General features: G+C 44.2%; 1 protein-coding gene across 1 annotated transcript; it reads left to right on the forward strand.

Annotated features, from left to right (window-relative positions):
* Positions 1 to 16,727: 16,727 nt before the first annotated feature.
* RPS21 (ribosomal protein S21) lies at positions 16,728 to 25,899 on the forward strand. Its single transcript, XM_073682986.1, has 6 exons — positions 16,728 to 16,812; positions 19,343 to 19,419; positions 19,613 to 19,676; positions 21,194 to 21,265; positions 22,165 to 22,220; positions 25,830 to 25,899. The coding sequence occupies exons 2-6, from the start codon at positions 19,370 to 19,372 to the stop codon at positions 25,837 to 25,839; spliced, it is 252 nt and encodes an 83-aa protein (XP_073539087.1). The 5' UTR covers positions 16,728 to 16,812; positions 19,343 to 19,369; the 3' UTR covers positions 25,840 to 25,899.
* Positions 25,900 to 26,334: the final 435 nt, after the last annotated feature.

Genomic DNA, 26,334 nt, shown 5'->3' on the forward strand with positions numbered 1-26,334 from the left:
TCTTTTTTTCACATATCACTTCCATTATGGGGTTAGTAATGGGGGCGTTTTATAAACGCCTTTCCATTACTAACCTGGGCTTGATGTCAGCTGGCATTATAAGTTGACATCAACCCCAGCCCTATAACCCCACTTGCCACCACCACAGGGCAATGGGCAGAGCGAGGCTAAGTGCCAGAATTGGTGCATCCTATGGATGCGCTATTTCTTGGGCAGCTGAGGGCTCCTGTTTCTAGCCTCAGAGGGGGCCAATATTCATGGCCCCTTCCTAGGCTATTAATATCAATCCCCAGCTGTCTGCCTAGCCTTTGCTAGCTGTTAAAATAGGGAGACACCACGTCATGTTTTGGGGGTCCCCCATTTTAATATCCAGTAAAGGCTAAGTATTCAGCTGGGGGCTGATATTAGTAGCCTGCAAAGCTACATGGGTATTACCCCCTTCCCAGGCTTCAAACATCTTCCCCAGCTGTCTGCTTAACCTCTGCTAGAGTGTAAAATTACGGGGGACCCAACGCCAATTTTTTTTTTTAATAAATTCTTTAATTTAACAATAAATGACAAGTACAGTAACCAGCACAATCACTGTACTAATTATATATGTGACTAACATCTTTCTATCTATTTATTCTATGTGTGTAGATCTATTCTTTCTGTTCTAAATTGTCGGGTACCAATGTATTGTAACTGTATGCGCCTGATGTATTGCCGGCTTTTTTAAAGAGACGGGTGTGTGAAAATCGGACGGCACTCGCATGGTCCGAGTGCCGTGTGATTTTTTCATGCAACCATTGAGTTGCATTAGTGAGTTTCGTCCGAGATATGCGGCAATACTCAGCATGCTGCGATTTTTTTCTCAGCCCGATTTCAGCAGAGAAAAAAATCGCAGATGAGATGTCACTCATTGATTAACATTGGTCCGAGTACAATCTGGTGTTTTATCAGATTGCACTCGTCCGTTTTACTCGCAAGTGAGTATGAGTCCTTACTCTTCTTATGACTAAATTAAACATATCTGTACACGAGTGCTTTGCTCCCAGTTACAGTGCTCAGCATAAATTAGTACATCTCCTTTGAAAGGTATGATTGTAATCAATATCTCACTGAACATAACAGTTTCCAAAATTTTGACACTACTGAGTTTCATAGAACATTTGTTTAAAGAAGTTGTCCACTACTTTATTCCCTCACCCCAATGTATCCCCCCGGGGCCCCTAAGACTTATTGTAAATACCTTCTGTTGCTGATAGCGCCGCTCACAGGCAGTATCGGTGGGCGCTCACAGGCATCACGTGACACTGCGCTGACATCACGACAAGTGAGGCGTGACTCAGCGCTCAGGTCCCCGCGGTGGCTGCTCGGTTGTGGGCGGGGTTACCCCACGCGTCACACCCAGCATCCACCGCGCGCTTTTCCAATGAATGGGGAGAGGCAGAGCAAGGAGTGGATGCCGGGTGTGACGTGCGGGGTAACCCCACCCACAACCTGGCATCCACCGTGGAACGCGGAAGAGAGAGACCCCCAGCTGCTGCCAGCACTTGTCGTGACATCAGCGGATGTCAGAGCTGGCTGCAGCCAGGGGTCACGTGATGCCTGTGAGCGGCCAGTGATAGCGCCGCTTACAGGCATTATCAGCAACAGAAGGTATTTACAAGAAGTCTTAGGGGCTCCGGGGGGATATAAAGTAGTGGACAACCCCTTTAAGCCATAACATGAAAAAAGGTTCATTACAAAATTGTCAGTTTTGCTCAAATTTACTCAAATTTTTTTCAGAATTACTACATCTACTATTTTGTATGACCTCCATGATTTTTAAGGACCAAGTCTTCTACGCATGGAATGAACAAGTTGGAACTTGCAACAACTATCTTATTCTATTCTTCAAGAACAACCTCTTTTAGAGCCTGGATGTTGGGTGGTGAGTGATGCTCATCTTGTCTCTCCAGAATTCCCCATAGGGGTTTCAGTTGGGTTCAGATAAGGAGAGATATTTGGCCACTGAATCGCTTTCACCCAGTTTCTCTTCATGCAACAGTGTCCTTATATGTGTATTTTGGATCATCGTCATGTTGGAAAAATGCATGTTTACCAAGGGCACGGAGTGATGTCAGTATCCTCTCTTTCAATATGGAGCACTACATCTCTGAATTCATGATAACATCAATGAAAAGTAGCTCCTCGACATCAGCAGCACTCACGCAGCCCCACATAAGGTCACTGCCTCCACCATGTTTCACTGTAGGCACCAGGGTTATTTCCAAAATCATAAAGCGGTGTCAGTTTTTTGTAAATACAGAATTAATCATGTGTGCCAATACAACCTATGTTTACATTTAACAAGAAGAGACATTTCACAGTTTTAGGCTGTGTGCCCACTATGCGTTTTTTAAGCATTACCGGAGCGGCAATTCCACTGCAGAAACGCTTAAAAAACTCTTGGTAGAAGGTCTGCCATGTTCCCCAATGATAATCCGCATGTGATGTGCACATGCTGTGGAAATTTCCGCTGTGGATTATCATTGCAGAAAAATCTGCAGCACTACCAATTATTTTGCGTAAACGCGGCGTTTTCGCTGCCATTGACTTGCATTGGAACGCATATGCAGATGCGCATTCCATGCGTTTCAATGTGCGGATGGTACCCGGGTTTGGAGAAGAGTAGACTCTCCTCCGGACCCGGGTACCATAGAACCTGTGAAAAAAAATAAAATGAAAAATAAATATTATACTTACCTTCTGATGGCCCCCCGAGTCCTTGTCTTGGCTTGCCGGCAGCTTGCGGTAGACTAAAGGACCTGCGTTGACGTCATTTTGTCATGTGTCGGGTCACACGACCGCTGACTTCGGCAGGTCCTTTAGTCTACCGCGAGCTGCCGGCAAGCCAAGACAAGGACTCCGGGGGCCATCAGAAGGTAAGTATAATATTTATTTTTTACCATTCTTTCGGTCATACTATATAAATCCATTCCGGTTGCATGGATTTATATAGTGTGACCAAGTTGTCAAGCACTTTTCCAAGTGATGCTAAAATCGCTTGGAAAGCGCTTGTCAACCCGCATGCGGAAATGCAAGTGAAGAACGCTTCACATCCGCTTGTCCCTGGCAGGAAAAACGCATGTACAATCCGCATGTAAAATCCGCATGTACAATCCGCATGCGTTTTTTCTGCCAGGGAGATGCAGAAACGCTCAGGAAAAAATCCGGAGCATTTCTGCATCGTGGGCACATAGCCTTAGGCTGCACTACCATTGTAAAGATCCTTGATCCAATGATATGAATAAGCGGTGTCTTTATCAAGTGTAAAAAAAATGTGTTTTTTATACTTGATAAAGTCGCCAGTCCAGCGTCGAAACACGTTGTGGAATAAAAACTGCTTATTCATATCATTGGACCAGGGATTCTTATTTCGGTAGCGCAGCCTAAAACCGAAATTGTCTCTTCTTGTCAAGCATCCTGGTGGAGTTTATCCTCCAGCCACGGGGCAGCAATAACCATTATTGAGCTTTTACAGGAGTTGTGCCTACACAACTCGCTCAGGAGAGCATATTACCTAGATCTATTGCATCTTTTTATTAAAGTATCACCCTATGTGCTGTTTCCTTACAGATTTTATCTGTATTTAAATTTGCAATGATTTGCAGCTATTACCCTCTAATGATGACCTCAGGCTCCCTCAGTTGTCATTGGATCTGTCCTTCAGTAGCTCTAAAGCTGTCGGTCGAGCATGCTCAAATGCACCAAATGAATCTGTCTAAGAAAAATTATACTGCCGGGTTGTAACACAGTTCAGCTATGTTATGCTGGAGATCCCACTGTCATGAGCAGCTTTTGCACCTAATGAACCTGTGTAATTCATAAAAACAGATGCACCTGAACCCAGACTAATAAGACATCCCCCAGACACAATATTCTCATTGCCCTGACAGCCGTGTTGTAGCACAGTTCAGCTGTTCTATGCTCAGCTCTGCTATCATGTTCTGAAGATACCCGCGCACCAACATGTTAATATTAATGAATATCAGTGAAATAGTGGGTTACAGTCACTACATTGAAATCTATCAATGGTTATCTTATCTATGTAAATAAAAATTGTCCATGTTGAGATCTAGCTGTCTCTATCAGGAAATACCCATAAGAGCTGAGGTAGAGGCCTGCAGCACTGAGGAGAGGCAGGGTGCTGCTGGAAATGTCGTTTTAGCAGATATGAATAGGATCACACATTCAGCTCTGTGAAACTGGATACACTGAGGGTCAGAAAGACACAATAAAAGACACAAAGGTACAAGAAAGAAACTTTATTTTGGGCTAGTACTATATATTAACAATCGTTATGCAGATACTGTGCTTTGTAAAAAAATATTGCCATTGTGGGAAAAACCCTTTAAAGGGAACCGAGCACCAGGTCAAAAGTGACAATTTTTTGCTCTTATCTTATTCCTACTGCTTCCCTGAGTATTCTGGGATTATTTTTTTTTTTAATTCTGCCGTACGGTTCCAGAGAAATTAGCTTTTTTATTCCGTTCTAATGTTTATGTTCTTTATCAAAAGGGTGGTCCACAGGGGGAATAATGCAAAGCAGCCTAAAGACACGCCCACAGAGAATCCTGTGAGCCACGCCCCTTTGTAATAAAAAAAAAAACACATGACAATTAGCACTAAATAAAAAGTCCCATTTCTCTGGAATGGCAGATTTAAACATAACAAACTAAAACTTGAATACTCAGGGGATTAATGAGAATAAAATAAGAGCAAAAACTGGAGACTGTTGAACTGGTGACAGATCTTCTTCAAGGTGACATTTTAATTGATTTTATATGAAACATTATTTTACAGGATTGAACAAATGATGTACAGTATTTTTTACACAGGTTTTATAAAATATCATTAGTCCATACTGATCAACATGCAAAGTTTCTGTTGTGACAGATGTATTCACCCTATTGATTGTGCAGGTACTGACTGTGTCTCATCAGCTGCAGTAACTGATATGCAAAGTTTTACTCCTAAAATGGTGAGGATTGGTGAGAATGCTAATCTGGGCCCCTATCAATGGCCCCATGTCTCCCATCTTAGTCCCCCCATTAGACCCTATGAGTTGTGCAAAATGTTCACGACATTTCATTCAATTTCATGATCGAATAATGGCAAAAACGACATGATGAGTCAGGCTGCATATATACCCCAAAATGATATTATCAAAATTAAAGCTCAACCTAATCAGCAAAGAAACATGGCTATGTTGACTAAAGAATGTAAATCTTGTGACACAGTTATAAAAAGGGGAAGAAAACCACATGGCTTAGGAAAAAATCGTAATCCATTTGTGTAATCCATATATGTATATGAATACATACTGTACCTGAGGCACTGTGGTCATCCTGCAGGTCTTCGGTCTTCTGGACACCTTTAGCTCTCTTAGGCAATGGCTCTTTTTCACCTGAAGACTTCAGGATGTGTCTTTTCTTCATGGCACATTTTCTCTTTTCTTCATCCATTTGATCCATCTTGAGATTGGAAGACATCTTCCCTGCTGATCTGGATGTTATCTTTCTCTTCTTCTTCCCTTGGCTCCTCTTCTTAGATGTCTTCTTTTCTTCATCTGATGAGATCAAGATGACATCTGTCCTCCTCTTTCTCTTACTCCGTCGTCCACTATCTTCATTCATCTCCATATTCGCATTCAGTTTAGGGTTGGCAGACATCTCCTCCACCGTCGCAAGTCAACTCCAACTGTCACTTTCAATTGCCAACGACCAATCAAATTGCCTGGCCACACAGGTGGCACTGGTCATGTGACTAATAACTGACCAATAGCAATCATCCATATTCTATATAGGCTAAATATATCTCTCATATACGAAAACGGTGTAGAAAAAAACACGTGATCTCTAAAGCTATAATAAAATTAATCATATATTAAAATTCAAGATGGGTAATCATAAAAATAGTAAGGTAGAGTGACACATTACCTCATGCAATCAGTAATCAATAGTAACTTATATGAAGACAAACGGGGCATTTATGAAAGACGCACTAAAACATATGACATATATAAATACATAGTAAGTGCATAATAGATTATATTATCCATGCTGGAGTATGATGCCAAGATCCCCATATTATTTATTATATATGGAAACCTTCTTCTCGATTAATTTACATTCCCTAAAACTGGGCTTTATTAATGATACTTTACCTTAGCTGGCCGCTGATGGCAACCATTGGCTGATTATTCGTGTATTTTTTCATTATTTTCAATAACAATTATTTTTATTATAGCGTTAGAGATCATGTGTTTTTTTTCTACACCGTTTTCTTATGAGAGATGTCATGATGGTGTATAACCTTTTACTATTGTCCTGAATGGAGTATTATAAAATTTATACTATATTTACATAGACTGATATAGGAAATATTCTGACACTCACTCAAATGGCTAATATATGCTCTAGAGCAGGGGTCTCAAACTAGGCTGGGTAAAAGGGCCGCACACGGAAAAAAAAATTATTTGGGGGGCCGCATTCTTTGCAGGACAAAGTGACATTTTTAGTGATACCATTTTTTTTTTCTATACACCTTTTGAACATTTTTGCTGTTTTATTTTTTATAGCTTGGGTCGTTATGGATGTGGCGATAATAAAACATGCACTTTTTTTGTTTACTTTAGTTTAGATATAAAGCAGCATTTTTAGTGGTAAAATATTTTTTCATGCTTTATTTTGAAGTTTTTCTGCCAAAATCTTGTAGTAATGTGCCCCACCCTGGTCTGCATCTTGTAATGTCCCCCATCTTTGTCCCCATCTTGTCGTAATATTCCATACTGGTCCCCATCTTGTTGTAATATCTCCCATCCTGGGCCCCATATTGTCGTAATGTCACATACCGGTCCCCATATTGTAGATATGTCCTCATCTTGTAGTAATGCCCCATCCTGGTCCCCCTCTTGTAGTAATGTCCCCATTCTGGTCCCCCTCTTGTAGTAATGTCCCCAGCCTGGTCCCCATGTTTTAGGACTGTCCCCAGCCTGGTCCCCATGTTTTAGGACTGTCCCCAGCCTGGTCCCCATCTTTTAGGACTGTCCCCAGCCTGGTCCCCATGTTTTAGTACTGTCCCCAGCCTGGTCCCCATCTTTTAGGACTGTCCCCAGCCTGGTCCCCATCTTTTAGGACTGTCCCCAGCCTGGTCCCCGTCTTGGAGGACTGTCCCCAGCCTGGTCCCCGTCTTGGAGGACTGTCTTTTGTGCCATTCTACACATACAAGAGAAAAAAAAAAGATTCTTCTCACCTGTCCTCCGTTCCCTCGGCGTCCTTTCTGCACCTGTGGCCCCCGATCGCGGCCCGGTCCAGGAGCTGACGGCAGCTGCGCTTCTGTTCAGTGTATTGCCGCGCAGAGACCTTCTCTCTGCACAGCAATACCAGTGCCAGCCGCCGGCCTATCAGAGGCTAGCAGCTGACCTCTGCGCGTGTCAGTGACGTCATACGCTGCTGCGCTGGGATGCAGAGGTCAGCTGCTGGCCTCTGATAGGCCGGCGGCAGCCACTGGTATTGCTGTGCAGAGAGTCGGTCTCTGCGCGGCAATACACTGAACTGAAGCGCAGCTGCCGGCAGCTCCTGGTCCCGGCCGCGATCGGGGTCTATGGTGCCTGCAGGCCGCATGAAGCAAGCTGAAGGGACGCATGTGGCCCGCGTGTTTGAGACCCCTGCTCTATAGGCTAAATATATTCTGTATGTATTATCACTTTTATATATGGGATATATTGAATACTTGTCATACTCCATTCAACATCTCCTTCTTGTGTTCTTGATTTTTGGTTTCTATAAACTCGAATTGGCTTTTCCTTTTCATGTCACTTTTGATATTTGAGAAACTCTTACAAAGATTTGCTGTATCTATTGGGGGATTCTGCCCCATTTCTAGTGGTAATGATAAAAAACTGGAAGTTTATGTTTAGTTTGTGAGGAATATCTGGCAGAATTCTGGATGCCAAGTGGTGAATGTCAATGAATGGATAGTACACACATTAAAAAATATTTATAATGTAAAAGATTATATTTATTTCTCTTAGCTTCTATTTGAGTAATGCAATTAATTGATTAATAAAAACTTGTGTAACTAAATTGTACCCACACTAATCTGACGACATCTTGAACATTGCATAGAGTAGTGAGAAAAGTATTGATAAATGTAGCCAGGGCTGCATTTGGCATTCATGCTGCCCTAGGCTCTTTAAGTGGTCACGCCCCCTAATGGCAAGTCAGACAAAGGCCTCATTGCAGCAGTCAGTGTCATATGTACAGATTCTATCTGTATTTTTCATGGCTACAACAGATATGCATTATAGTCTATGAGACAGTTTACATATCCGTTTGCTGTCTGTGATTAATATTGTAAAGTATAGGAGAAGCTTTGTAATTTATTTATTTATTTATTTTACTTACTTATATAGCACCATTAATTCCACAGGGCTTTACAGACAATATCGGCACTGTTCCCATTGGGGCTCACAATCTACATTCCCTATCAGTATGTCTTTGGAGTGTGGGAGGAAACCAGAGAAAACCCACCAAACACGGGGAGAACATACAAACTCCTTGCAGATATTGTCCTTGGTGGAATTTGAACCCAGGACCCCATCGCTGCTAGGTTGCAGTGCTAACCACTGAGCCACCGTGTGGCCCCTGTAATTTATTCAGTCATCTGTGAAAGCCACTGACGACTGATGGTGAAAATGGACACGCGGACCATACACTGATGACACACGGACCGTACACTGATGACACACAGACCGTACACTGATGACACACGGACCGTACACTGATGACACACAGACCGTACACTGATGACACACGGACCGTACACTGATGACACACAGACCGTACACTGATGACACACAGACCGTACACTGATGACACATGGAGAGTACACTGATGACACATGGACCGTACACTGATGACACATGGAGAGTACACTGATGACACATGGACCGTACACTGATGACACACGGACCTTACACTGATGACACACGGACCTTACACTGATGACACACAGACCGTACACTAATGACACACGGACCGTACACTAATGACACACGGACCGTACACTAATGACACACGGACCGTACACTGATGACACATGGAGAGTACACTGATGACACATGGACCGTACACTGATGACACATGGACCGTACACTGATGACACACGGACCTTACACTGATGACACACAGACCGTACAATAATGACACACGGACCATACACTGATGACACACGGACCGTACACTAATGACACACGGACCGTACACTAATGACACACGGACCGTACACTAATGACACACGGACCGTACACTGATGACACACGGACCATACACTGATGACACACGGACCGTACACTGATGACACACGGACCGTACACTGATGACACACGGACCATACACTGATGATACACGGACCGTACACTGATGACACACAGACCGTACACTGATGACACACGGACCTTACACTGATGACACACGGACCGTACACTAATGACACACAGACCGTACACTGATGACACACGGACCGTACACTGATGACACACGGACCGTACACTAATGACACACGGACCGTACACTAATGACACACGGACCGTACACTGATGACACATGGACCGTACACTAATGACACACGGACCGTACACTAATGACACACGGACCGTACACTAATGACACACGGACCGTACACTGATGACACACGGACCGTACACTAATGACACACGGACCGTACACTAATGACACACGGACCGTACACTGATGACACACGGACCATACACTGATGACACACGGACCGTACACTAATGACACACGGACCGTACACTAATGACACACGGACCGTACACTGATGACACATGGACCGTACACTGATGACACATGGACCGTACACTAATGACACACGGACCGTACACTAATGACACACGGACCGTGCACTAATGACACACGGACCGTACACTGATGACACACGGACCTCACACTGATGACACACGGACCGTACACTGATGACACACAGACCGTACACTGATGACACACGGACCGTACACTAATGACACACGGACCGTACACTAATGACACACGGACCGTACACTAATGACACATGGACCATACACTGATGACACACGGACCGTACACTGATGACACCGGAACCATTTTACACGTACGTGTTTGAACACGGATGTGTGAATGATCCCTACAAGTGCCCATTCCCTTTAGATGTTAAGGTCCCCATACATATTAGACTAAGGTAGGAAGGTCACAAGTTTATCACTAAGCAACAAATGCAATCGATTCAGTTTTATTGAGAGAAGCCGAATACATAGTCGGCATGTGACTGCAAGTATTCAAATCGCAGGCATGAGGTCACATGACCGCTATCTTGCATCAGGGAATCGTTATAGTGTGCTCACCACAAGCCATCACATTGCAGCAGTTACATACAGAGAATCCAGACTCTTGTTCCAAGTCTGGACGACCCCTTTAATGGTATTGGCTGGATGTTTGGGCTCGTTGTTCTGCTGCAAAATAAATTTGAGTCAATCAGACGCCTCCTTGATCATCTTGCCACCTGCCTCAAGTAGGTGTATACAGCCGACAATGCTGCACGACAGAACACATGGTGACTCCGTCTGCATCTTTATAGTCAAAGGTCTCATCAGTGCATATCACTGAATGCTGTTTTGTGGGGGTTCAGATCTAAGCCCCCACAGAGCCCCCCTCATCCTTGTATGCATGGCCCCACTCATCCCAATATATATGGCCCCCTCATCCCAATATATATGGCCCCCTCATCCCTCATCCTGGTATTCTTGGCACCCCCTGATCCCCGTCACACTGCACAGAAAAAAAATAAACAATCATAATTGCCCCACTGTGCTCCCTGCCCAGTGTACGCGCTATTAGGGAGAATGAATGGTCACTGCTCCCCACGCACGCAGTCCCGGCGTGGAGAGCAGTGACTATTCCAACACAGAGCAAGACACAGCGCTGAAGGAGAGAGGAGGTAAGTATGAGTGTTTATTTTTTTTCTGTGCAGCGTGATGGGGATCAGGGGGTGCAAAGCATACCATGATGAGGGGGGCCATACATACAGAGATGACGGGTGCCATAAATACCGGGATGAGGGATGAGGGGAGCCATACATACATGGATGAAGGGTACCATACATACCAGGAGCCGCGCTGCAGGCAGTGTGCTGGCTATTAAGGAAAATGAATATTCACTGCTCCCCATGGGCGTGGGGAGCAGTGAATATTAATTTTCTTTAGTAGCGGGCACAGTGTAGGCTGCTGCCTCCTGTGCCCCGCTACTCAGCCGCTGCCGCTTCCCCCACCACCCACAGCCACAATATTTATGTACATCGGACTATAAGACGCACCCCCCACTTTCCTCCAAAATTTTGGAGGAAAAAGCTGTGTCTTACAGTCAGAAAAATACGGTAATATTTTTGTATCGCTTTATTCTGAGAGCTATAACTTTTTTATTTTTTGGCTGAGGGAGCTGTATGTCAGCTTGTTTTTTGCGGGACAAGATGATGTTTTTAGCTGTACCATTTTTATTTATATTCGTCTTTTTAACTGAGTTTTATTCCATTTTTTGTTTGGTGGTATGATGATAAAGCATCGTTTTTTGCTTCATTTTTTATTTATTTTTTTACCGTGTTCATTAAAGGGGTTAACTAGTGGGACAGTTTGATAGGTCAGGTCGTTCCGGATACGGCAATACCAAATATGTGTACTTTTATTGGGTTTTGTTTTTTTTTTTTCAGAATAATATTTATTTATGGGGACAGTATATTTTTATTTATTTTTTTATTATTTTTTTCATTTTTTTTATATTTTTACAATTTTTTTTTTTTTTTTTTCACTTTCTGATACTTTTTTTTTTACTTTTACACTTTGTCCCACTATGGGACTTTCATTTTTTGCAGGCTGATCACTTGCATAGCATAGAGATGCAGCACCATCTCTATGTTATGCTGCATGTCAGCGCTGCACACTCAGAAGTTACTTTGATCGCGCACTGTGCATGATTAAAGTGACTTCCTGCTGCCTGGTGACCTGGATGTCATCATGACGACATCGGGACACCATGACAACTACCGGAACCCGGCACAGACAACGCGGGACCCCGGAGAGGAGGTAAGTAAGCCACGCTTACCTCACCTTGCTCCCGGAACGCTGCGATCAACTTTCTATAGCAGCATTGCGGGGGTTACTGTGCCGGGAGCGGTGTTTGACCACTCCTGGCACATGGCACCTGGTGTCAGCTTTGAGAATCAGCTGACACCTGGCGGTAGTTGCCCTGCACCACTTGTGTGTGGTCACGATCGCAGTGCGCATAATAATACGTACCTGATCCAATAGGCAGTGGATAGTCCTGATTGGAAATGTTCTCATCCCTTTCTTCTTCATTTGGTCCAGACCCCAGGGTGACTTTGCACATCTACAGATTGTCTCTGCAGACTCCCCTCTTCTCTGGTCTTCTGCAGCACATTCCAACACATTGCCCTTAAAAATAACAGTCTCATAATTACGCCGAAATAAAAAATATCCACACATGATGTGCACTAAATAAGCCTTATGATGTGCACCTGAATAAATAATTGCCCCACTGTGCTCCCTGCCCAAAAACTGACCCCCACACTGTCCCCCTTATGATACATGGCCTCTACACTGTCCCTCTTATATACTATACCCACCATTCCTCCCACATTAACTATGGCCACTACACTGGCTTTCCTTAAGAATACTATCTGTCAAACCATCTCCCCTTAACAAGTACGGCTTATACGCTCTCCAAACTACACAATATACCTGTGATATGAACTATGGCCTCCACACTGTCCACATCTTCAGGTCCCCTTTTTACACCATACAGCCTCCAAAATGTGCCCTCACGGTATCCCTTGTATACTGCTCCCCCCATACTGTGTCCTTAAACTGTCCTTACTTTTGTATACTGTCTCTCATACTGTGCCCTCACTTTGTATACTGAGTGAATTCCTCTATTCCCCCAGCCACAGTCCACCGTAAAAGTTCCTCGCATCTTCAGCTACACTTTGGAGCACTTACCTTCTCCCTCGTCTTCACCTCCTTTGTGGTGCTCTATCACACACAGCCTGCACCCCTCTATCTCACACACCCTGCACCACTCTATCTCGCAGCACCCCTCCCACACATCATGCACCTCTCTCATGCCCCCTGCACCCTCCTATCCCACGCACCCTGCACCCCCTTGCACGCCTCTATCTCACGCAACCATCACCCCCTTTTCTTACACACCCTGCACCCCCTTGCACCCCTCTCTCACGCACCCTGCACCCCCTATATCACGCACCCTTCACCCCCTTCACCCCTCTATCTCACACACCCTGCTCCCCCTTGCACACCTCTATCTCACACACCCTACCACCCCTAGCACACCTCTATCTCACACACCCTACCACCCCTAGCACACCTCTATCTCACACACCCTGCTCCCCCTTGCAACCCTCTATCTCACACACCCTGCACCCCCTTGCAGCTCTCTATCTCACAAACCCAGCACTCCCTTGCACCTTTCTCTCACCTTATCACATACACCTTGCACCCCTCTATCTCTCACTCCCTGCACCCCCATAGCCCACAGAGTTTGCACCCCTCTATCACATACACTTTGGACTCCTCATGTACCCTGTTCTCTCATTACGTCTCAGTTTTGGTCTGTACTATATATATATATATATATATATATATATAGATAGATAAACAGTACAGACCAAAAGTTTGGACACACCTTCTCATTTAAAGATTTTTATGTATTTTCATGACTATGGAAATTGTACATTCACACTGAAGGCATCAAAACTATGAATTAACACATGTGGAATTATATACTTAACAAAAAAGTGTGAAACAACTGAAAATATGTCTTATATTCTAGGCTCTTCAAAGTAGCCACCTTTTGCTTTGATGACTGCTTTGCACACTCTTGGCATTCTCTTGATGAGCTTCAAGAGGTAGTCACAGGAAATGGTCTTCCAACAATCTTGAAGGAGTTCCCAGAGATGCTTAGCACTTGTTGGCCCTTTTGCCTTCACTCTGCGGTCCAGCTCACCCCAAACCATCTCGATTGGGTTCAAGTCTGGTGACTGTGGAGGCCAGGTCATCTGGCATAGCACCCCAACACTCTCCTTCTTGATCAAATAGCCCTTACATAGCCTGGAGGTGTGTTTGGGGTCATTGTCCTGTTGAAAAATAAATGATGGTCCAACTGAACGCAAACCGGTTGGAATAGCATGCCACTGCAAGATGCTATGGTAGCCATTCTGGTTCAGTATGCCTTCAATTTTGAATAAATCCCCAACAGTGTCACCAGCAAAGCACCCCCACACCATCACACCTCCTCCTCCATGCTTCTCGGTGGGAACCAGGCATGTAGAGTCCATCCGTTCACCTTTTCTGCATCGCACAAAGACACGGTGGTTGGAACCAAAGATCTCAAATTTGGACTCATCAGACCAAAGCACAGATGTGTCTGCTGCTAGAACTCTGTGTGGCATTGACCTGGTCTCTAATCTGAGCTGCTGTTAACCTGCGATTTCTGAGACTGGTGACTCGGATAAGCTTATTCTCAGAAGCAGAGGTGACTCTTGGTCTTCCTTTCCTGGGGCGGTCCTCATGTGAGCCAGATTCTTTGTAGCGCTTGATGGTTTTTGCAACTGCACTTGGGGACACTTTCAAAGTTTGCCCAATTTTTCGCACTGACTGACCTTCATTTCTTAAAGTAATGATGGCCACTCATTTTTCTTTACTCAGCTGCTTATTTCTTGCCATAATACAAATTCTAACAGTCTATTCAGTAGGACTATCAGCTGTGTATCCACCAGACTTCTGCACAACACAACTGAAGATCCCAACCCCATTTATAAGGCAAGAAATCCCACTTATTAAACCTGACAGGGCACACCTGTGAAGTGAAAACCATTTCCGGTGACTACCTCTTGAAGCTCATCAAGAGAATGCCAAGAGTGTGCAAAGCAGTCATCAAAGCAAAAGGTGGCTACTTTGAAGAACCTAGAATATAAGACATATTTTCAGTTGTCTCACACTTTTTTGTTAAGTATATAATTCCACATGTGTTAATTCATAGTTTTGATGCCTTCAGTGTGAATGTACAATTTTCGTAGTCATGAAAATACAGAAAAATCTTTAAATGAGAAGGTGTGTCCAAACTTTTGGTCTGATTTGATGTGATTTGGGGGCAGATATGAAGCAGAGTTTTAAACGCTTTTTAACAGCACAGAAAATCTTTGATTCTTATTGTGGAGTTTGGTGCGGATCCTGCAGAAAACAAAAAACACAGTATTTCTGCAACATGTGAACGCGGCCTTACAGACACAAAAAAGCCAGATGTCATATAGTGACGCTACATAAAGATGAGAAAGTTCTGGCAGCTTTGACTGTGAATGAGGAACAAAAAATAATCCACAGGTCCCAACTAGAGATGAGCAGGACGCACAGATGACGTCACGCTGCCCCGGGTGATCAAAAGCCACCGGGGACGCTGGATTGTTAGAGATCGCGACCTCCTGTCCAGCCACCAGGTACCACTGACCTCATAGCTCCTAACCGTCCTGGTTTCCGCGGGACTGTCCCTCTTTGAGGGCTCAGTCCCGCATCCTGTCATGGCTCAGCTGTTCTCCCGGCTGTGGAGGGTGGTGGGGCGGATTGCGGCTGTGGAGCAGCTGGCACAGGTAGTAGCCGGCGGCTGTGATTGACAGTGTGTGCTATTAAGGAAAATTAATATTCACTTCTCTCCACGCCCATGGGAGTGGAGTGAATATTCATTCTCCTTAATAGCGCACACTGTCAATCGCAGCCGCCAGCTTCCTGCTGCGGCTCCACGATACTGTGTGCCCGCTATTAGAGAGAGTGGATATTCATTCTCTTTAGTAGAGGGCTCAGAGGATCGCGGAGCTGCAGCAGGAGCGCGGCCGCTGCTGAGTGCGCTGTTAAAGAGAATGACTATTCACTCCTGTCCATAGTCCCAGCGTGGAGAGGAGTGAATATCCCTGCAGCTCACCTCGGCATCTAAAGGCGCATGACAGTGATATCATGCGCTGCTCAGATGCTGACATGAACTGCTGGCAGACAGGACGCAGCGCTGGAGCAGAGGGAGGGGAGGAAGGAAGGTGAGTAGAAGTGTTTATTTTTTTCATGTGTGCAGTGATGGGGGGGGGACCATGTATATCAGGATTGGGTGTGAGGGGGCCATACATACCAGGATTGGGTCTCAGGGGGACATGCATACCAGGATTGAGGTGCCCATCTTTTTGTTCTTCAAAAGTTGGTAAGTATACCAATACCGCATACAGCCTGTAGTCAGCTATGGCGCTGTTTTTCACAGCAGCCATGTTTTTTCTACTCCTTAAAGTCATTTTAATTAAAATTGCATTTCTGTTCAAACTCACTTTCCTTAATGTTTAAAATTATTTTTGTAACTAGATTACCATAAACTATTACAACCTTTGAAATAGGTAATAATAATGTCTCTTTAGCACGGAACCATTTTATTGTAGATCCCTATTGGCTGCTATAAAATTTAGCTTACACAAAATGGCCGCCCTATGATCCGTATAGACGTAGAGGTGAAGCTCTAGTGGTTACAGTCCATTGTTACCATGACAGCGACTATGACTTCCTGTCTCCATGCGCTTCACCCGGAAGTGCTCCAGATTGCCGCTCTGACGTCGCTGCTTCCGGGGCGGTGCTTCCTCCTCTTTCGTGTCAGCCATTACAGTGAGCAGGAGGTGAGCTTTAGCGCTGCGGGTGCGGGGGCTCCTGAACGGTCCTGGCTGCCTATATGCTGCCGTTATCCAGCTCCTGAGGTCGGGGTGACATCTTGTACCAGGCCCGTGCCCGAAACTTTCGTCTAGCTGTGCTCTTGTGTCCATACAGCGGCACACGTGTCTGCGGCTCCTGCACATCTCTGGCCGGTATCCAGGGCCGCAGCTGCTGCGAGGGCTCCATAGTGCAGCTCCGTCCTTGTGTCACGTGTCCGGGGGCAGAAAATATACATCCATAGTGTAGGAAACAGCGACCAATACGGCCTGTGCGCATAGTGCTAAAATCACTGCCACATCACATCCCCGGTGCTCCCATCGCCGGGCAACGCTGGGACTAGTAGTTCCACACAGCTAACTGAAAGTATCAGTACAGGATGAGTAATGTAATGTATGTACACAGTGACTGCACCAGCAGAATAGTGAGTGCAGCTCTGGAGTATAATACAGGATGTAACTCAGGATCAGTACAGGATAAGTAATGTAATATATGTACACAGTGAGTGCAGCTCTGGAGTATAATACAAGATGTAACTCAGGATCAGTACAGGATAAGTAATGTATGTACACAGTGACTCCACCAGCAGAATAGTGAGTGCAGCTCTGGAGAATAATACAGGATGTAACTCAGGATCAGTACAGGATAAGTAATGTAATGTATGTACACAATGACTCCATCAGCAGAATAGTGAGTGCAGCTCTGGAGTATAATACAGGATGTAACTCAGGATCAGTACAGGATGAGTAATGTAATGTATGTACACAGTGACTGCACCAGCAGAATAGTAAGTGCTGCTCTGGAGTATAATACAGGATGTAACTCAGGATCAGTGCTGGATAAGTAATGTATGTACACAGTGACTCCACCAGCAGAATAGTGAGTGCAGCTCTGGAGTATAATACAGGATGTAACTCAGGATCAGTACAGGATAAGTAATGTAATGTATGTACACAGTGACTCCACCAGCAGAATAGTGAGTGCAGCTCTGGAGTATAATACAGGATGTAACTCGGGATCAGTACAGGATAAGTAATGTAATGTATGTACACAGTGATATCACCAGCAGATTAGTGAGTGCAGCTCTGGAGTATAATACAGGATGTAACTCAGGATCAGTACAGTATAAGTAATGTAATGTATGTACACAGTGAGTGCTGCTCTGGAGTATAATACAGGATGTAACTCAGGATCAGTACAGTATAAGTAATGTAATGTATGTACACAGTGACTGCACCAGAAGAATAGTGAGTGCAGCTCTGGAGTATAATACAGGATGTAACTCAGGAGCAGTACAGTATAAGTAATGTAATGTATGTACACAGTGACTCCACCAGCTGAATAGTGAGTGCAGCTCTGGAGTATAATACAGGATGTAACTCAGGATCAGTACAGGATAAGTAATGTAATGTATGTACACAGTGACTCCACCAGCTGAATAGTGATCACAGCTCTGGAGTATAATACAGGATGTAACTCAGGATCAGTACAGGATAAGTAATGTAATGTATGTGCACAGTGACTCCACCAGCAGAATAGTGAGTGCAGCTCTGGAGTATAATACAGGATGTAACTCAGGATCAGTACAGGAAAAGTAATGTAATGTATGTACACAGTGACTGCATCAGCAGAATAGTGATCACAGCTCTGGAGTATAATACAGGATGTAACTCTGGATCAGTACAGGATAAGTAATGTAATGTATGTACACTGTGACTCCACCAGCAGAACAGTGAGTGCAGCTCTGGAGTATAATACAGGATATGTAATGTATGTGCATGGTGAGTGCAACTTTTAAGTATTATACAGGATATGTAATCTATGTACAAAGTTTCCTCACTCTTCTGCGTATCAGCTTAGCCCCCAATCATGGAATGTGAATATTATCTGGCGTCTCCCCCCCCCCCCCCCCCCCCCCCCCCCCAGGGGAGCAGGCATGCACATGTATACGTCTGTATGTAGATATCCAATCTTAATTTAACCAACTGCTGCCACCCGGGGATGTTGGTTTATCAGAACTTTACTATGCGATATAGATATAAAATTTAAGATTAGGAGTCTCCATCGCTCATGTTAGAGGTGGCACCAAAGCTCTAGGTCTGTGCTCTCAGGGCAGAGTCCATTTGTCAATACAAGAAGCTTATGGACATTGGTACTGGTTTGTGATCAGTGGGACGGTCTGTGGTGCAGACTGATTCAGAACGGTGGTGTTCAGATTTCTTTTCAGCCGCTCCGCTATCAGTCCCACGTCACTACATGTTACTAAATGATGTGTTAGCAACCAATGATTGGCCGTTGTGATCATGTGACAGTGCTCGCTGGGGCATTATTGTACAGCAGTGACAAGTGGCACCATAGGTTTGGTCATTATGGACATGCGCCTATTGTAAATGATTCGGCTCTTGCCTATTGGAACGTCTTCTGCGAAGCTGGGACCCCTTAGGTAATGGATGGGGATCACTACATGTAAATTGTCATTTAATGTTTTCATTTCGGCAGGTTGTCTGACATCACCTAAACCTCAACATGCAGAACGATGCTGGTGAATTTGTGGACTTGTACGTCCCCCGCAAATGGTATGAAATGTGTAATTACTCTTCTGCACATCGGTTGCCTTGTGACTCCATGCTGTGGTGTTGTGACTGGAGTGGGTGTGGGTATTGTGAATTCTACATCTGCCCTATATAAAGGAGCTTCTGTGGAATATCACTAGTAGTCAGGCCGAGTCACATTTGAAGTCTTGTCTTTAATATTAATTTTTCTCTGCAGCTCTGCTAGCAACAGGATCATTGGAGCCAAGGACCATGCCTCCATCCAAATTAATCTTGCTGAGGTGGGTGAACGTAAAATAGCCATAAAACAATAGGATCTCTATGTATCAGGTCAGAATACGAGCATGGTATTCAGCTGCATGTTATTGTGTGACATGCATTAAAGGGTTTTTCCACTACTCAGACAACCCCTTTTCAATTGCTAGAAAAACATCTTAGGCGCGTTTCAGACGTCCATGTTCCAGGTACGTGTGGTGTCCTTTTCCACATATACTGGAGACACTGACACATGTAGACCCATTGAAATGAATGGGTCTGTGCACATCTCAGTGTTTCCACGGACCATGTGTCCATGGGAAAATCATGCTGACATGTCTGTTTTTTTTTTTTCTCAGCACGGGCCGCAAATTATCCCACACACATGCACAGTGATAACGCACGGATGACATCAGTTTCACACATACCGGCGCTTGGGAATAAACGGGACAGTTTGTGCTGTTCACAAGCGCCGGGTGCTGAACGCTGCCCTCATCATTGTCCCCTGCTTGCGCTGCGATCAGCACTAGCAAGGGACAATGAAGAGAGTTGTATTCTGGTCCCGCTGTGTCCTGGTGTTAAAATAAGAATAAAATAAAAAAATCCTTATACTCACCTGTCCTGAGATGTCCCCCACTGTAATCTATGTGACCGCTTATGCCGGGGAGAATGACTCTCTGCAGCGAGCGGTGCCCTGCCACACACTGAGCTCAGCGGAGGTCTGGGGTCTGCTCACTGGAGCAAGTCATTCTCTTCAGCGTGAGCAGTCAGGTGGATTACAGCGGGGGGACATCTTCGGACAGGTGAGTACAAGGACTTTATTTTATTCTTCGCTGCTTCTACACTCATTTCTGAAGAGGTTAGAGAGCAGCAGCTTCCACTTCTTACAAGTGAGTTTTATCTAAAAGATGTGAGACTGAAGCTGTTGCAGGGCTGACATGATATAATGTCACGTGAGCCTCAGGTTTCCGGCATGTGTCATTGTAACGGCGCTGGTGAGAGGAGTTGTTTTTATTTGAGAACGTGTTGTCCGAGTAGTGGACAACCCTTTTAAGTTACCTCAGGTGCTGATGAACCTAAAGCTTTGTCTTTAAACTTTGCATTCTACTGCAATGATACTGAAGTCACTGACATTTATTGTCAGAAATCTCCATGTTTGGAAGCATTTTGATGTATTTTGAAAGTCATGTGGTAAAAATAGTCCCCCCCATCTCCTTTCAACTGCAGGTACCTCGTATATAACATTTGTCATTTCCCATCACTGCTGTCACCCATCCAGTCTGTATCACATGTAGAGAAAAAGAATGAGAGGCATTCAGCCAGAGATCAGTGTGTCTGGTGCTTATCATGTCCTCCCTGTTACCCCTCACATCATCCTCTAGTAATGCTTTTGCTATTTGCTATCGTTTTGGCTCCAGCGTCTGTGATCACATCCTCATTACAGTCACCATGTGTGGAGTAAATGATGCATTAACCCTTAACTGGCTGCAGAAACCATGCAGTTCCAATCTGGTGCCAGATCTCATTGCCTCTCTTTTTTTAGGTTGATAAGGTCACAGGCAGGGTTACCGGTCAGCACAAGACCTATGCCATCTGTGGCAGCATTCGTAGGATGGTAAGTTGTTCTCATCCCTTATGTGTCACCATGTTTTGTAGAGGGTATTTGGGATAATATTGCCTGAACTGTAAATTTTAAGAATATTAGAAGTCACATTGAGTTCTATACATTAACCCCTTCCCAACATAGAACATACTAGTATGTCGTACATTGGATGCAGTTGTATGGAGTCTTTTTCATACAAGGCAGGTGATGCCTTTCTTATACAGCCAGAACCTGCCTCTAACAGCAGCAATTTGAGCCAGCTCAGATCGCTGCTGTTTAACTACTTAAATGCTTCTTTCAGTCTGACAGTGACATTAAGTGGTTGCACTGCCGCTAAGGCCTCTGTCATGCCGTTACCACCCCCTCCCAAACACGACACGATGAAATTGTGCCAATAGGTAGCCATGGTAGGCAGGTCCCTACTGAAGCGCCCCTACATGTTTGTACCCATAAAAAGGGCTTCATTGGAGATTTTCACTTTGTTCTGATATACTGAAGTATTGCATTGCAGGTTCATTTCCTGTAGCATGACTAAAAAAAATGTAAAATAGTTTTTTATTGCCCCCTTTCTTCCAATTCTAAAATAAAGAAATTAATAAAAATTGATAATCCCTCTTCTGTAAAAGTCTGATCTATGAAAATATTAAATTAACCCTTATGCTAAAGGCGTAAAAAATAAAGAAAATTTTCTTATTTTCAAGGTACTTCCCTCCCATAATGCTATAAAATGTAATGTTATATGTACCCCAAAATGGGGACATTAAAAGCTACATTGGTAAGGTGTTAATACAGTTCCTGGTACTGTACAGTAACTCCTAATATTTATGTGCTATTTCAGTTTCTGCAGAACCTCTTTTTTTACATCTTGAAGCGTCTTTAGTTAGCCCAATAATCTACTTGTCTGCTCACAGGGGGAATCTGATGACTCCATTCTCAGGTTGGCGAAAACTGATGGTATTGTTTCAAAGTAAGTGCAAATGCTTCCAATATGACTGACTTGTACAATTCATCGATATCAATCCCCTTGCACCTTGGACATAAATCAGAGCTTCTTGCAACAATGACACAAGTGTTTGTAATCTTACACATAGTGTCAGTAATGGCTGACCCTGCAAAGTTCAGTGGGATTGGCCAAATTTATGTACAAGCCAGTCATTCTCGTCTACTTTCTCTATCCTCCTCATTCGGCCTCTCACAGTTTACCAACTCTCCCACACATGATGACGGGAATACTCTGGACCTGGTTTTCTCCTGTCTTTGCTCGCTGCATGATTTTATCAACTCCCCTCTCCTGCTCTCAAACCACAATCTTCTTTCCTTCTCTGTTCTCTGTCAAGAAGGGTCTCCTCACCCGGGACACCCACACTTATAGGAATACACGTACCATTAATACCCAGCAGTTTATGGACAATCTCCACAGCTCTTTAGCCCCCATCTCCTCCCTCTCCTGTGCAGACTTAGCATTGTCACACTACAATAATACACTGAAGAGCGCCCTTGATGAAGCAGCTCCTTCTACTCGCAGAAAGACCCGACACAGACAACGGCAGCCCTGGCACACGATGCAAACACTTTTTCTTCAGTGTTGTTCAAGGTGTGCTGAGCGTCAATGGAGAAAATCTCTTTTAGCAAAAGACTTTATCTGCTATAAATTTATGCTCAAAACCTATAGCTCTGCCCTTCGTCTGGCCAAACAATCCTACTTCACCACCCTCATCACTTCACTGTCCAACAATCCAAAATGACTATTTGAAACCTTAAACTCCCTCCTGAAACCTAAAGCACAGGCCCCCATCACCAACCTCAGCGGTGAGGATCTGGCCACTTATTTCCTATAAAAAATCAACCACATCAATCAGGACATCTCAGCCCAATCTCCTCAGTGCCTGGATCCCCTTCCCTGCCGCACTTCAAGCTCACTAGCCATCTTTGAGCCTGTTACAGAAGACGTTACCCAGCTCCTCTCTTCTTCTCGGCCTATAACCTGCAAGAGTGACCCTATTCCCTCACATCTCCTGCAGTCCCTCTTACCGGTGCTCACCACTCACCTGGCTAAAATATTTAACCTCTCTCTTTCTTCAGGTATCTTTCCCTCCTCATTTAAACATGCTATCATAACCCCTTTACTTAAAAAGCCATCCCTGGACCAGAACTGCACTGCTAACTACAGACCTGTCTCTAACCTTCCTTTAATGTCTAAACTCCTGGAACAGTTGGTCCACTCTCGTCTAATCCGCTATCTCTCAGATAATTCTCTCCTCGACCCTCTACAATCTGGTTTCCGCTCCTTACACGCCACTGAAACTGCCCTCACTAAAGTCTCTAATGATCTAATAACAGCTAAATCCAAAGGTCATTGCTCCCTGCTGATTCTCCTGGATCTCTGCTGCATTTGACACTGTGGATCTTCAGCTCCTCCTCACTGTGCTCTGCTCAAGGAAACCGTTCTCACCTGGTTCTCCTCCTATCTCTCTGACCGCTCCTTCACGGTATCTTTGGCCGGCTCGTCTTCCTCTGTTCGTCCCCTTACTATCGGGGTTCCGCTGGGCTAGGTCCTATGCCCCCTCCTCTTCTCTCTATACACTGCCCCTATTGGACAAACAATCAGTAGATTTGGGTTCCAGTACCATCTCTATGCTGACGACACTCAACTATACACTTCTTCTCCGGAAATCACCCCTACCCTAATACAAAATACCAAAGATTGTTTGCTTTCTCTAACATCATGTCCTCCCTCTATCTTAGACTGAATCTCTCCAAAACTGAACTTCTTGTGTTTCTCCCCTTACTAACGTAACTTTACCTAACATTGAAATTACCTTGGAGGGTTCAACCATAACTGCCAAGCAGCACGCCCGCTGCCTTGGGGTCATATTCGACACTAAAATTCCCTTTACTTCCTACATCCGATCACTCACCCACTCTTGCCACCTGCATCTTAAAAACATCTCCAGAATCCGACCTTTTCTCACCTTTGAAACTGCTAAAACTCTTACTGTCGCTCTTATTCACTCTCGTCTGGACTACTGCAACTCTTTGATCGGTCTCCCTCTTGCCAAACTTTCTCCTCTCCAATCCGTCTTGAATGCAGCAGCCAGGGTCGTATTTCTGTCCAGCCGCTTCACCGATGCCGCCATCTTGTGCCTGTCATTGCACTGTTTGCCCATCCGTTACAGAGTCCAATATAAACTCATCGTTCTCGCCCACAAAGCTCTTCACAGTTCTGCACCGCCTTATATCTCCTCTCTCATATCTATCGCCCTACACGTGCCCTCCTTTCTACAAATGAACTAAGACTAACATCCAACATAATCTGAACCTCGCACCTCCTTCTCCAAGACTTCTCTCGTGCTGCACCAGTTCTCTGTAATGCTCTACCCCAGATGATCCGACTGATACCTAGCTCCCACGTCTTCAAATGCGGTTAAAAACTTATCTCTTTAAACAAGCCTACCACCTCAACTACTCGGTAAACTAACTTTCCCCTTTCCCCCTCCTAAATATTATTCAGAATCTGTTCCCTACTCTTCATCTGTCTCCACACCCTCCATGCACAAGATAACTGCACTCGGTACTTGATTATTGCACTTAAACATACAGGCTGATGACCTGATCATGCAGCTTTATATGAAAATCCCTATTTATTATAATTGCCAGACCTGAAATAATAAGCACTTTTCACCTATTGTGTCCCCCCATTTCCTTGTAGATTGTAAGCTTGCGAGCAGGGACCTCACTCCTAATGTAACTGTTTAAACTGTCTTACCTTGTATTGATGTCATTGTCCCGCTTAATTGTAAAGCGCTGCAAAATATGTTGGCGAATATATAAATAAAAATGATAATTATTATTCTATATGGTGATGTCTGCCAATCGATGGGCAGCAGGGTGCGATGTTTGACTTAAACGTGCCCTCTGTGGATGGGCTGTTGTGCTAAGTTTTTTAGATAGTTACCCTGTTGAAATAAACAGGCCAGTTCTGCGTATCCTTGTGGTATGTTTATAGGGGAGTCAAAGCATGGATGGAAGTACGCTGACTGTCAACTTCATGATGCTTAAAAATCATCTGTGGTCTGTATAATTTGACAAATTCCCTTTTTAAAAGGAGTTATATGGTAGAGTTATTTCCTGTCTATTTGCGTTATAGAAGTATACCCTCTATGACATCATGATATAAGTCAGGACTTAGCTGCTGGAATGGTAATGTCAGGCTGACAGCAGCTTTCCGCAGCAAATTCTGCTGTTTGCTAGGATTGTCAGGTGCATCAGCTCTTATGTAGTTGTCTGCTATGTGACAACCCCTTTAAGAGGGGGCACATTACAGGCCAATGGATTGAATAGACTCAGCTGTTCACTTTCTAAGACCACATCGGTTTGTAATATATATTTGGCCATTTCATTAATTTCATGGATGTATACCTATACAGTCACAGGCCACGTGACGTTCAATGTGCCACATGACCACCTCACGCAATGGCCTGGTGCTGTTCCACATTTAATTGTGGTGTTTCTTTAAAAAAAAAAAAAAAACTCTTGACAAGATCCATACTGATCGTGTTAATTTTCTTTCTCTTAGGAACTTCTAAATGAAGAATCGCTGGATTTGAAAAACTTGTAAGAAAACAATAAAACATTAAAAAAAGAAACTTTTGAGTCTTTATTGGCATTCTGTGTTCATCCACACAGTTTTTCATGCTCTTTAAACATTTCCTTTCTTACTTACCAATGCATTGTATTATTGGGATTCTGTTCCTTGTCCTCACATTGCACTTGCCAAGGTGCGGACATTTGGTACACAGTAGAAATGGAAATGATTTGCTATGTCTTCCCTACATGTTGAGATGGTCCTAATACCATTGTACAATTGGGTACATTCTGTAGTAGTAACAGGAGCATATTTGTGTAAGTATATTTTTGATATACCGTATTTTTAGGACTATAAGACGCACCTAGGTTTTAGAGGAGGAAAATAGGAAAAAAAATGTAAGCAAAAAATGTGGTCATGAGGCCCTGTTATGGGGGAGGGGGTCTGCTGCTGACACTGGTATTGGGGTAATGTCCCCCAATTCTGTTAATATCCT

Source organism: Phyllobates terribilis, unplaced genomic scaffold (genome assembly GCF_046119375.1).
Source record: "Phyllobates terribilis strain yellow unplaced genomic scaffold, ASM4611937v1 Scaffold_5__5_contigs__length_657084704, whole genome shotgun sequence".
NCBI lineage: Eukaryota > Metazoa > Chordata > Amphibia > Anura > Dendrobatidae > Phyllobates > Phyllobates terribilis.

What these genes read in the sequence shown, in the direction of transcription:
- RPS21 (XM_073682986.1), top strand. Translation starts at nt 19,370, where the DNA reads ATGCAGAACGATGCTGGTGAATTTGTGGACTTGTACGTCCCCCGCAAA. An exon ending in TCCAAATTAATCTTGCTGAG is followed by an intron (nt 19,677 to 21,193) that starts GTGGGTGAACGT and finishes CTCTTTTTTTAG; the next exon opens with GTTGATAAGGTCACAGGCAG. An exon ending in GTGGCAGCATTCGTAGGATG is followed by an intron (nt 21,266 to 22,164) that starts GTAAGTTGTTCT and finishes GTCTGCTCACAG; the next exon opens with GGGGAATCTGATGACTCCAT.